The sequence below is a fragment of the Borostomias antarcticus genome (genome assembly GCF_949987555.1).
Source record: "Borostomias antarcticus genome assembly, chromosome: 9".
Lineage (NCBI taxonomy): Eukaryota > Metazoa > Chordata > Actinopteri > Stomiiformes > Stomiidae > Borostomias > Borostomias antarcticus.
The window spans coordinates 1,444,239-1,458,385 of NC_140242.1; the positions used below are offsets into that span (position 1 = coordinate 1,444,239).

At 48.6% G+C, this 14,147-nt stretch overlaps 1 protein-coding gene across 1 annotated transcript in view; it reads right to left on the reverse strand.

Annotated features, from left to right (window-relative positions):
- cpa6 (carboxypeptidase A6) overlaps positions 1-13,481 on the reverse strand; it is a gene marked incomplete at both ends in the record, with an annotated part of 23,792 nt that extends 10,311 nt beyond the window's left edge. Inside the window, 3 exon segments of the mRNA XM_084443499.1 lie at positions 116-240; positions 8,211-8,286; positions 13,366-13,481. Of these exon segments, the coding sequence (XP_084299625.1) occupies positions 116-240; positions 8,211-8,286; positions 13,366-13,481 (317 nt within the window).
- Between the last annotated feature and the right edge of the window lie 666 nt (positions 13,482-14,147).

Genomic DNA, 14,147 nt, shown 5'->3' on the forward strand with positions numbered 1-14,147 from the left:
AGTGTGTGTGTGTGTGTGTGTGTGTGTGTGTGTGTGTGTGTGTGTGTGTGTGTGTGTGTGTGTGTGTTTGTCTGTGTGTGTGGGTGTGTTTGACAGTGTAGGGGTGGTCCCTTACTTGAAGTCAAGGCGCTCCTCCTGCAAACGTGCACGTAGTGCTAGTGTGTCATTTCGTCTCACGTGCACGTCCACGGTGGCGTTGTGTCTGATCAGAGAGGCGCTGTTAGGCTGCCACAGTTCCACCTGGGAAACCAGAGAAACATACCGTTACACCAGAGAAACATACCGTTACACCAGAGAAACATACCGTTACACTAGAGAAACATACCGTTACACCAGAGAAACATACCGTTACACCAGAGAAACATACCGTTACATACTGTTACACCAGAGAAACATACCGTTACACCAGAGAAACATACTGTTACACCAGAGAAACATACCGTTACACCAGAGAAACGTACCGTTACACCAGAGAAACATACCATTACACCAGAGTAAGATACCGTTACACCAGAGAAACATACCGTTACACCAGAGAAACATACCGTTACACCAGAGAAACATACCGTTACATACTGTTACACCAGAGAAACATACCGTTACACCAGAGAAACATACCGTTACACCAGAGAAACATACCGTTACATACTGTTACACCAGAGAAACATACCGTTACACCAGAGAAACATACCGTTACACTAGAGAAACATACCGTTACACCAGAGTAACATACCGTTACACCAGAGAAACATACCGTTACACCAGAGAAACATACTGTTACACCAGAGAAACATACCGTTACACCAGAGAAACATACCGTTACACTAGAGAAACATACCGTTACAACAGAGAAACATACTGTTACACCAGAGAAACATACTGTTACACCAGAGACACACTGTTACATCAGAGAAACATACTGTTACACCAGAGAAACATACCGTTACACCAGCGAAACATACCGTTACACCAGAGAAACATACCGTTACACCAGAGAAACATACCGTTACACCAGAGAAACGTACCGTTACACAAGAGAAACATACCGTTACACCAGAGAAACATACCGTTACACCAGAGAAACATACCGTTACACCAGAGAAACATACCGTTACACCAGAGAAACATACCGTTACACCAGAGAAACATACCGTTACACCAGAGAAACATACCGTTACACCAGAGAAACATACCGTTACACCAGAAAAACGTACCGTTAAACCAGAGAAACATACTGTTACACCAGAGAAACACTGTTACACAAGAGAAACATACCGTTACACCAGAGAAACATACCGTTACACCAGAGAAACATACTGTTACACCAGAGAAACATACCGTTACACCAGAGAAACGTACCGTTACACCAGATAAACGTACCGTTACACCAGAGAAACATACCGTTACACCAGAGAAACATACCGTTACACCAGAGAAACATACTGTTACACAAGAGAAACATACTGTTACACCAGAGAAACATACTGTTACATACTGTTACACCAGAGAAACATACTGTTACTAAGGCATGCACACACACACACACCATGTTAATGGCCCGGTAACCATGGCCTATTAACAGCACAGGCAGTGGCATCCCTCTGCCTCCCACAGACACACACACAGCCTGCTGTTTGACCTGGGGTTAGCATGGGAAGCCCTTCCTTTCAGTGCGTGCCAGGGTATAGGGCTGTTAGCTTTAGCTGAAACAACCTGCCTCCACTAGCCTGTCACCACAGCTCTGGAAAAGAGTAGTTCCACCATCATTCTAATTTAGGAATATCCCACTGAATAGCCTACCTGAGGTCTAAGGGATATGCTTAGAGCTAAGCAACATGCCAGACTCTCAAACCTAAGCTACATGCATTCTGGTCCAAAAACAACCAAATATGACGCTTTATGTACAAATCACTTTGTGGAAAGTAGGAAAGTCACACACTCTGGGTCTCCTTAAAAGTGAATACTTTAATGCACCATAATAAACACCTACGCGTTTTGGCCTGTAGCCTTCGTCAGGGTGGCGTCACATTGAGTTAGAATCAGTCATTTATATAGAATCAGTCATTTATAAACAGCTCAATCACTAACAGGTGTGCAGAGCCAATGAGCGTCAGTAACAGTTCAATCATGCAATTATCCAAACAAATGTTACAATAATCATGGTTACACAATTGTAAGTATACATCACAAGAACATGTTACCGAAAAATAATAATTGCAAAATCACAAAAAAATAAAATAATACTTATTGCAAAATTACAAAAAGGGCCTCAAATCATAATCAATATTGAGCCCAAAGGAAGCACGTGTATTAAGTACGTACATCCAGGCTTCACATCTCAGAAGCTGCTGCTCTAAGTCTCCTCCTCTCAGAGATAGAGAGACCAGTTCCACCCCAGTATAACAGAGAGACTGAGATAGTGAGACCAGTTCCACCCCAGTATAACAGAGAGACTGAGATAGTGAGACCAGTTCCACCCCAGTATAACGGAGAGACTGAGATAGTGAGACCAGTTCCACCCTAGTATAATAGAGAAACTGAGATAGTGAGACCAGTTCCACCCCAGTATAACAGAGAGACCGAGATAGTGAAAACAGTTCCACCCCAGTATAACAGAGGGACTGAGATAGTGAGACCAGTTCCAGCCCAGTATAACAGAGAGACCGAGATAGTGAGACCAGTTCCACCCCAGTATAACAGAGAGACTGAGATAGTGAGACCAGTTCCACCCCAGTATAACAGAGAGACTGAGATAGTGAGACCAGTTCCACCCCAGTATAACAGAGAGACTGAGATAGTGAGACCAGTTCCACCCCAGTATAACAGAGAGACTGAGATAGTGAGACCAGTTCCATCCCAGTATAACAGAGACTGAGATAGTGAGACCAGTTCCATCCCAGTATAACAAGAGACTGAGATAGTGAGACCAGTTCCATCCCAGTATAACAGAGACTGAGATAGTGAGACCAGTTCCACCCCAGTATAACAGAGAGACTGAGATAGTGAGACCAGTTCCACCCCAGTATAACGGAGAGACTGAGATAGTGAGACCAGTTCCACCCCAGTATAACAGAGAGACTGAGATAGTGAGACCAGTTCCACCCCAGTATAACAGAGAGACTGAGATAGTGAGACCAGTTCCACCCCAGTATAACGGAGAGACCGAGATAGTGAGACCAGTTCCACCCCAGTATAACAGAGAGACTGAGATAGTGAGACCAGTTCCACCCCAGTATAACAGGGAGACCGAGATAGTGAGACCAGTTCCACCCCAGTATAACGGAGAGACCGAGATAGAGAGACCAGTTCCACCCCAGTATAACAGAGAGACCGAGATAGTGAGACCAGTTCCACCCCAGTATAACAGAGAGACTGAGATAGTGAGACCAGTTCCACCCCAGTATAACGGAGACTGAGATAGTGAAACCAGTTCCACCCCAGTATAACAGAGAGACTGAGATAGTGAGACCAGTTCCACCCCAGTATAACAGAGAGACTGAGATAGTGAGACCAGTTCCACCCCAGTATAACGGAGAGACTGAGATAGTGAGACCAGTTCCACCCCAGTATAACAGAGAGACTGAGATAGTGAGACCAGTTCCACCCCAGTATAACGGAGAGACTGAGATAGTGAAACCAGTTCCACCCCAGTATAACAGAGAGACTGAGATAGTGAGACCAGTTCCACCTCAGTATAACAGAGAGACTGAGATAGTGAGACCAGTTCCACCCCAGTATAACGGAGAGACTGAGTGGCCTGCCTCCATAACATGGACTGCAATGGGAGAGGAAGCACTACTAAAGTACCTACCTTCCTCTAGTCATCCCACCGTCAGTCGGCACCTCGCTAAAGAGAGGGTGTGCTCCAGCTTCCTCTCAACGAAGAACATTTACAAATCCCTTTGACAAAATACATTCTATCAAACGTATCCCATGATAGACTATCACATGAGACGCTAGGTCCAGGATGCTATGGTAGAACACATTTAAGGAGCCGTGCCCACTCTGCGTGTTCTGTTGTACGTCTGTGTCTATCTCAGAGTGAGACCAAGCTGGCTGGTGTTCCCAGTCCCGGGGGGAGATACCGCCAGCTGGCACACACACTCATTAACGTGTCAGTTGGCCTAACGGGTTTGTAGAACAGCGTGGATCTGGCCAAGACTAAACTCCCAGTGTTGCCAACTCCTCTGTCAGGGAAGTAGGCTAGCCTAACTGTTGGCTCTCCCAAAAGTAGCTAGAAGTAGCTAGATGGCGTAATCAACTAATTTGCATAGGCTAATATGCAATTCTGAAAGAGGTAAAATGAACAGAAAAGGCTGACCGGGTAGTTTATAAACTAACTATTTACGTATTTACAAACTTATTGAAAATACTGCAAAACTCAGCATTTGAGTGTGAAAAAGCAAAAGCTGTAACAGGTTCAGAGGTCGATGCCAGCCGCATTCCTCAACTGCCACACGTCACACCGTATTATTTGGCTCTCCTGAGCTCGGTTGTAACGTGAACCGCAGAACGGGATTACATGCTTTTGCAGAGCTCTGTCTACACAATCATTTCCCAAATGACCAGAAAAACTCGCTAGATTTGTCGTTGGTCGCTTTAGACTAATGAAGTCGCCAAAGGGGTCTGGAAAGTCGCCAGATATAACGACAAAGTCGCCAATCTCAACTCTCTCAACTCCGACCGTGAGAGTGCTAAAGCTTGCTGGTTCACTCGCTGCGACCCCAAGCCCGGTTAAAGAGACGCGGTCGCCCATTCCACAGCACCACTGTTACTATATGCTTCAACATCACTTCTTTGTTGGTGTATAACAAATCAGAGAAGACATGCCTAAGAGTCACTTAAGCATCCTTATCAGGTAACGAACACACATCTGCTTGGTCCAAGTTAAGCTTTCCTAGGTGTGTTTACAGTAATGTGTCGTACAGATTGATTCCTCGGCAGGTTGAATGTCTTTATTTGGGAGCAAACCCCCCAGAGGACTGCACGCTTCATCTTCTGATTGTTTACGTGATTACATTTGTGTTTAGAGAATACCTACAAATTGAGATTGTTTTGTCATGCTGTATGGAAAGGTTAGAACTGGGAGGGGCAGTGGCTGTTGAGGACTACATGTCTTCACCCAAGGAAGGCCACTGAGGTGAAATAGCATCTGTGTGTTTTATGAGGCTGGAGAACTTCCATTAGACAGACTGACCATAATAAAAGACAACACTAAATGGTTTCAGAGTCAAAAAAGGAAAGGCTTTACTTGGATGCCTTCTCACTGACAATATGGCTGCCATGTTTTCACTGTCACCCCACTTAATACAAACACAACAAGGTTTGAGCTTCCGACTCTCACAGACTTCAAGACTCTTTACTGAGGAGAAATCTGGAGCTGGTCTGGCTTTCTTTAGGATCATATCATGCTCATAGTTTTAACCAATTTAAAAAACATCAAGTATGATCCTTTCACAATGTAGTTTTATGATGTATATATATTTTTCTTCTTTTTTAATAATGTTTTGGACTAGTTTTCTTCTACAGTAGGAAATGAAAGGACCTTGTGGTCCCTGCTACATGTACATAGAGTACGACCTCTCGTCTACGGCTGAGGGAGTGAGACTTTAGCGCCTGGGGTGTTGCTTCATGGCTAAGCTAATGAAAACAGGTCTTCTCATCTGTCTAAACAGCAGTCACCCGACTTATCCTGGGACTGACCTCACGTTAACTGTCCGTCTTTGTAGACAAAAGACCCAGACCAGAACAAGAGCAGCAGCCCAGCGTTCTCTCGGTATTATCGTCCATAAATCACGGTCTTTATGGACGTTTTCTTTGTACTTTGTCCTCTTTTCAAATGATTCTTTCCTTCTCAGCGCAGGCTATGTTGCTCTTGGAGCACTTTAGTGGAGCCTAAGCCCAAGTAGACAGCTGAAGATGGTGAATGATGGCTCCAGCTGGCCCACACAGCCAACAGACCTTAACTAGGTCTAATGCTGTGTTCACACCTGGCGCGGCGAGAAAATTCGCGCCGCCCAGTTCGCCCAATCTTGCCGCAGGATCAATGGGTCGCCGCGCGAATCCGCCGCAGAAAGTTCAAAAAATTGAACTTTTGCGAATGTCGCCGCGCGGCGAATCCTGGCACAGTCAGTTCTCAGAGCCTGGTAAAGGGGGTGGCACAGTCAGTTCTCAGAGCCTGGTAAAGGGGTGGCACAGTCAGTTCTCAGAGCCTGGTAAAGGGGTGGCACAGTCAGTTCTCAGAGCCTGGTAAAGGGGTGGCACAGTCAGTTCTCAGAGCCTGGTAAAGGGGTGGCACAGTCAGTTCTCAGAGCCTGGTAAAGGGGTGGCACAGTCAGTTCTCAGAGCCTGGTAAAGGGTGGCACAGTCAGTTCTCAGAGCCTGGTAAAGGGGGTGGCACACTCAGTTCTCAGAGCCTGGTAAAGGGGTGGCACAGTCAGTTCTCAGAGCCTGGTAAAGGGGTGGCACAGTCAGTTCTCAGAGCCTGGTAAAGGGGTAACACAGTGGCTCGGTGCATTACGCTGCTGCCTCACAGCAGGTTCCCGCATGGCCGTTCTGGGCGGAGTTTACATGTTCTCCTCGTGCTCACTCGGGTTCCCTCCACATAGAACTCCAATACGAAAAACACGCAGAAGAACAGATGCTCTTTAGTCTGGTCTCTGACCAGGACCAGGACTGAGCACTTGGCCTCGGTCCCCGGGCGCCACTGATGAGGGCTGCCCACTGCTCCTGACTGCCCCCTGGAGGAGGACGGCCCTCTGCTCCTGACTGCCCCCTGGAGGAGGACGGCCCACTGCTCCTGACTGCCCCCTGGAGGAGGACGGCCCACTGCTCCTGACTGCCCCCTGGAGGAGGACGTCCCACTGCTCCTGACTGCCCCCTGGAGGAGGACGGCCCACTGCTCCTGACTGCCCCCTGGAGGAGGACGGCCCACTGCTCCTGACTGCCCCCTGGAGGAGGACGGCCCACTGCTCCTGACTGCCCCCTGGAGGAGGACGGCCCACTGCTCCTGACTGCCCCCTGGAGGAGGACGGCCCACTGCTCCTGACTGCCCCCTGGAGGAGGACGGCCCACTGCTCCTGACTGCCCCCTGGAGGAGGACGGCCCACTGCTCCTGACTGCCCCCTGGAGGAGGACGGCCCACTGCTCCTGACTGCCCCCTGGAGGAGGACGGCCCACTGCTCCTGACTGCCCCCTGGAGGAGGACGGCCCACTGCTCCTGACTGCCCCCTGGAGGAGGACGGCCCACTGCTCCTGACTCCCCTGGAGGAGGACGGCCCACTGCTCCTGACTCCCCTGGAGGAGGACGGCCCACTGCTCCTGACATGTGTTATGTGTGCTGTGTCGCCGCACACTCATGTGTGTTTGTGTGTGTCCCATGTGGTAAAAGAAAGACCCTTGAGGTCCAGTAGAGACTGAGGCTGGCGGTCTCTCCCCCCTCCTCTTCCAGGGTTAGGAGCGTGCTGGTGATGCAGAGGAGCCTGGATCCTCATAGATGGTCCGTCCGTGTTCCAGTGAAGATATCCTGTCTCAGGCAGGGGCCTGTGCTTGACTGCGTGTGTGTGTGTGGGGGGGGGGGAGGGGGGGATGCGTGTGTGTGTGTGTGGGGGGGGGAGGTGTGTGTGTGTAGGGGGGGGGTGGGGATGTGTGTGTGCGTGTGTGTGTGGGGGGGGGGGGATATTTGTGTGTGTGTGTTTAGGGGGGGGGGGGGTGGAGAGGGGGGGAATGTGTGTGTGCGTGCGCGTCATTCACTACTGGGAAAGTAATCCCTTGCATCTCCTGAGTCAGGCCGGGCCCCTGGGCTCCGGGGCCCCTTCCTGGGTCTTGTTAGAGCCACTGGGTCATAATCAGACATGATGTGTGTGTGTGTGTGTGTGTGTGTGTGTGTGTGTGTGTGTGTGTGTGAGAGAGAGAGAGAGAGAGAGAGAGAGGGAGGAAGGGAGAGAGGAAGGGAGAGAGGATAGAGAGAGAGAAAAAAGGGAGAGAGGGAGAGAGTAGAGAGAGAGGGTGAGAGAGAGGGAGAGAGAGAGAGAGAGAGAGAGAGAGAGAGAGAGAGGGAGAGAGAGAGAGGAGAGAGAGAGGGAGAGAGAGAGGGAGAGAGAGAGAGAGAGAGAGAGAGAGAGAGAGAGAGAGAGAGAGAGAGAGAGAGAGAGAGAGAGAGAGAGAGGGAGAGAGAGGGGGGGGTTAGGGGGGGATTGTTAAGAGTTTACCTTGATAGGTCCCAAAAGCTTTTTCAGCACCTGGACCTGCTCTTCATTGCTAGGAGTTATTCTGAAGACTTGATCACTGTGGAACAAAAGAGACCGTCAGCATCTGGTTACTGTTAGCTACGTTTAGACACGAGCAAAACCACGAAGAAGAACAACAATCCATGTCATCTCATATCCCTCTTCCAGTTAACGCATTTAGAAAAATAACCTGATGTGTATCAAAGTCTTAGAGGACAAGCTAACCATCCTACCTATCCTACCTGTTATGAAGCTCACGCTGTATACTGTACATAAGTCCAATAATCTCTCTCTACTGAACCATAACAACATGAAAGTGCTGCTGGATTCAGCTGGATTTAGAGTCAGTCTACTGAAAGCATCGTTTTACGCGGCGGCTACGTTGTCATAGTTAATGCAGCCGGTGGAACATGATTCGGGTGTGGCAGGTGATGTTCAAAGGGAAGGGCTTGGTCCTGTCACAGAGTCACAGAGTCCCTCCACCAGGGAACCTTCTGACTGACACGTCATTATAGGTTCACATTACACAGACCGGTGCTCCACAGACACTGGGACCACATCAGCGCACGACACACCTACATTTACAGTTAAGCAACGAGAAGCGTTAAAGACGCAAACCTACAGCTACTGTGGGAAGTAGAACCACACAATGCAGGGTCGGTCACCTGAATGTGTTAAGCCTAATTTATACTTCGTAAAACGGCTCATGGCTCATGGCTCTTGGTTGCCATGGTATGGAAGCTAAAGACAATGCCCAGGCATTCCATTCCATGGCAACCAAGAGCCATGAGACATGAGCCATGAGCCATTTTATGAAGTATAAATTAGGCTTTAGAGTACCCCCAAATCCTCCTCATTGGTGTCCATGTGGCGAATGGTAAATGGACTGCACTTATTGTATATAGCGCTTTTACCAAAAGTGCTTTACAATGGTCCCTCTTTCACCCATTCACACACACATTCACACACCAATGACGGTAGCTGCCATGCAAGGTGCTAGCCTGCTCTTTGGGAGCGATTCGGAGTTAAGTGTCTTGCCCGAGGACACTTTGACATGTGGACAGGAGGAACGGGGATTGGAACCGCCGATCCTGCGGTCGTTGGACGACCCGCTCCACCTCCTGAGCCACGGCCGTCCTAGAGAAGTGATTATCCACACATCAGTCAACCCTGGGTTGAGGAAGGAATCCCTAGACTAACTCAGAATTACAGTAATCTACACCGGGATGATGGAATTATAACGGCAGATTTAAAGCCAGAGGAACACGCAGAGCAAGGTGCTTGTGTTTGGCTGAGGCCATAAAACGTTTGTCGTGAGTTTGTCTTTGGCTTTGCCACAGTGTGAGTGAGCCAGTGGATCAGAGCGTGGGCTCAGGGGACTGTACTCCACACACCCCTGGATGTGCTTCACAAACCAATGACATCTGACTAACTGATACTTTGATGGTTATGAATGCGTCGGTCGTCCGTTTTTTAAAGATCACATGGTCCAGAGAGAAGCTGTAAGGATGTAATGGGTGGCTTTGTGTGTGTGTGTGTGTGTGTGTGTGTGTGTATGTGTGTGTGTGTGTGTCTGTGTGTGTGTGTGTGTGTGTGTGTGTGTGTGTCCAAAGCATATAATGTCACAGGTACAAAATCATCAAACTCTCTCTCTCTCTCTCTCTCTCTCTCACACACACACACACACACACGCACACACACACACACACACACACACACTCACTCTCTCTTTCTCTCTCTCACGCACACATATATAAACTCTCTCTCATACACACACCCATTTCTTTTGATCCCGCCAGTCTTTTACAATGTGACAGGAAGTTGGGCCCCCCTGAACAAAGCTTTCACCAGGCTAGTTTGTGGTGAGGGGGTGCGGTGAACAAAGGGCCTGCCCCCCCCCCCCCCCCGGCCCCGTGCCCCATCATTAGAGGTGCCACCCCCCACCACCAGCAAGGCCCCAGCACACCTGGCAGCTTTAAAAGCATCCTAGAGCAGGGGCCAGGAGCAGGGGCCCCCCTGGACCCGGCCGGGATGCACGTTTGAAACAGAAGATGGCTTCTTTCAGCTTCCTTCAAATCTCAAACACACACTCTCTGCTTTTCACGCCCCCTTGAATCTGATTGTCTCCTTCTGACACAAACAGCAGGTCATGTCCTCCTATGTCTCTGTTGATGCGTTAAACATGACATCACACATCTCTGTATGATATCGACGCCCACTCCCCGCTCTCTCTCTCAAAGGCTACAATGACAAGTCAACTACAGAAACGTCTCACTACTGGTATCCAGTTGAACTGTCTCTCCCTTATCCCTTATCCCTCTGTAGATAACACACTCTTTCTGTCACAACACTGGCACAGCCTTCCCGCTCTCCGAAGCTACGGGAAGCCGCAGGCAGCGGGATCTACCAGGCTAAAGCCCCCCTTAAGCTGCCAGTCTGACGGTTTCCCCAGCATGCTCTAGTCTATGACAACAAGCCTTTAGACCAATCCCTCGCCCTCAGAGAGAACGCTCGATGGAACGTCTTGTAGACAGAAAGACATTCTGTCCCGTTCTGGCAGTGAGGATGGGATCCGTGGGAACAACCTTCAAGTTCATATAGTCACTTTTAACCTTCAAGTCATATGAGCGCAACGAGCTAGCGTGCTCCACGCGCAAACCACTGAGGTATGAGGCCGCTAGGAGAAGGTCTGACAATGGACATCATTTAGAGGCGTAAGACTGAAGCCCCATTGTGCTCTTCTTCTGTCTGTGACTGTGGGACACATCACCCACCAGGCTATGGAATGTGGAGCGGAGCAGGCCTCCTCACAGTGCTCAGCGTAGGGACCGTCTCGCCCTCAGCGTCCGGCCTCTGCAGAAGCAGAGATGGGCTAGGGTGTAGGGTGTGAAGCAGAGATGGGCTAGGGTGTAGGGTGTGACGCAGAGATGGGCTAGGGTGTAGGGTGTGAAGCAGAGATGGGCTAGGGTGTAGGGTGTGAAGCAGAGATGGGCTAGGGTGTAGGGTGTGAAGCAGAGATGGGCTAGGGTGTAGGGTGTGAAGCAGAGATGGGCTAGGGTGTAGGGTGTGAAGCAGAGATGGGCTAGGGTGTAGGGTGTGAAGCAGAGATGGGCTAGGGTGTAGGGTGTGACGCAGAGATGGGCTAGGGTGTAGGGTGTGAAACAGAGATGGGCTAGGGTGTAGGGTGTGAAGCAGAGATGGGCTAGGGTGTAGGGTGTGAAGCAGAGATGGGCTAGGGTGTAGGGTGTGAAGCAGAGATGGGCTAGGGTGTAGGGTGTGAAGCAGAGATGGGCTAGGGTGTACGGTGTGAAGCAGAGATGGGCTAGGGTGTAGGGTGTGAAGCAGCCGGGTGTAAGGAGGGGGGTAAGGGTAGATCTGGAACACATCCAGAGTGCAGGATGGGAGGGAGGGGGTGGTGAAGGAGTGGGGTAGGGGCAGGAGGGGCCTGTTGGTGGCTAACAGCAGAAACAGTGTCCCGTGCCTCACAAAATTACCTCAAAATGTCCCAGTGAAAAATGCCCCGTTAGAGCTGCTGCCCCAGGAATGCCCCCTGTTTCGCCTTAATTGCCCAAGGAGCGGATTGTCCAAAATAAACTCTCCAACTGTACTGCGTGCCCATGGAGCACACAGCTCTATACCCGCATATAAACTGCCCTTGGTAGGATAGGAGATACTACTAAATGACATCAACCGCAGGCTCTGATAAAAGAGTTTATAATACGATTTGTGTTGATGGGAAGCAGAACAATTGTCTGTGAGCCATTAACAAATGGTACTTTACCCTCTCACAGACACTAGACCTAGAACTGCAGCTTACCACCTATTCAGATATATTTGGCATAGTGCCAACTCACCAACAGATTATTAACAAGCATAAAAACATTATAGCGCCCACCACTCCACTTGCCCATAGAAAGATTCTGTTCTGTTGGAAATCCCCCAAACCACCAAATTCCTCCCTATGGATGACTTATGCTCCACTTAAGTCTTGAAAACATTAAATGCACACTTAGGGGTCCAAAGACCGCTTCTATTCCACCTGGAACACAGTGAGGTCTTTTTTCAACAAACTAAAAACCCTTCCTGATAACGCAGGTGTTGAGTGATGACATGGACACACAGAACCCACTGAGCAAAGACACGTCTAAAAGACGTTTTTCCTCTTTTTCGGACGTCCAAAGACATCCAATTAGGAGCCAGAATGAAAGTTTTTTTTAGACGTTCAGATATTGAACCCGTTCTGCACGTCCAGAGACGTCTTAGAGGGGTCCAAGCCAGACGTGTGAATATTGAGGGGTCCAGCAGACGAACACACGGGGTTCAGGACCAGGACGTTATTAAGACATGATCTGAACGTCTCCCTGACGTTGTGTGTTTGCTGGGAAAGACATGAACATCTCATTTATCCTTGCTTAGAAACTAATTTGATTTTCTTTTTCTGTACTTATTTATAGGCCTACCTGTCTATTGATATCATTATCTATCATCATTGTTATTATCATTATTTATTTACTTATTTATACCCCCTGCTGGGATGCACTACTTGGGATTTGGTGGGGTTGGGGGAGAGGATGGGGTTTTGTAGCCTACATGTTGAAAATTATTGTTTTTATATATTTGTAATTTCTACCTTGTTCCCAATAAAAAGAAAGTTGATTTTTTTATTTATTTTGTCTCTCAATGTCGACCATTTTCTATTCGTGTTGGTTGACAATGAGTCCAACTTGCTGCATGCCTCTGTTGTGTGCTCCTGACAAGGAGACGGAACAGCTTTCTGTGCAATAACATGAAAGAGCCTGCTTATCTAACACCCATCTGAAAACACTACTGTCCTAGCTCCTATGAATGGGCAAAAAAAACTAGACACGATATCATGTTATGTCTCCAGCAGAGAGATTTCCTTTCCACTGGACAGAGAAAAACCTTAGTGATGTAGACTTGCTTTGTGCATTTTCAACACATACAGGAAACCCCCATCTCCCTCTCTCTTGATGTGAAGATAAAGTTGTTTTCCGTGTCCTATTATTAACTCCATCTCTATTTTCTTATAGTTTACTTCCAAGGGTTCGAGCTCCAGAGCCTCACCACGCCTCCCTATCCGTGCCGCTCCCCCGGGCTGATGAATGGACCGACTCACCCCGCGTAGCGGTTGTTGTAGAGGTGGGCGCAGACGGGACATGGCACGTTACTGAGCATTATCACACCAGCCAGCAAAACCCAGGCGCCAAATGCGCTGGGAAAGTCCATCGCCATCCTGGACGGATGGAAATAACGTCCGGGAATATAGATTTCCCTCTGACAGGATTCCTCTGCAAACCTGGATTTAACCTATAAAACTTAACTTTAAAAAAAAAAAGAAGACTGTCCAGCCGTCAACAAGTTTGGAGATCCATGGATGGCAGATGCCCCGCACTGACCCGCTGCCTCCTCTTTGACAAGTGCGCAGAAAGTCCAAAGGTGCCAAAGTCGGTCAATTGGCACGGTGGAAGAATGTGTCACCTCTTTGAAGCTCTGGTGGGAATTGCAAAGCATCCCGTCTTTTTAAAAAGTGGAGGATGGTAGTCACGTGGTGCGGTAACTGGATCCTCAGCCCGTGGGTACGGGGGGTGACTGTGCGCACATGCTGGCTTGTCAACTTGAAGCAGCGCAAATTACCGTTTTTTTTTTTCCATACACCAATACAATAGCCTACATATTAAACGTGACCGTAGCCTACACGTGTCTTGTACAACTCATGGTTAAAAATGAAGTAGAACACTTAGATTGAAGTTATAATTTGCAGGGTATAGTGTAGAATACATTGCTCTCACAAATAGCCTATGCAGTTATAAAGCCTAAGCATACTTGTTCCATTTTTTTCTAATTAGTAGACATATCTGTCTCCTTCTGTACGCCATATCTTTTCTATGGGGCGTCTGT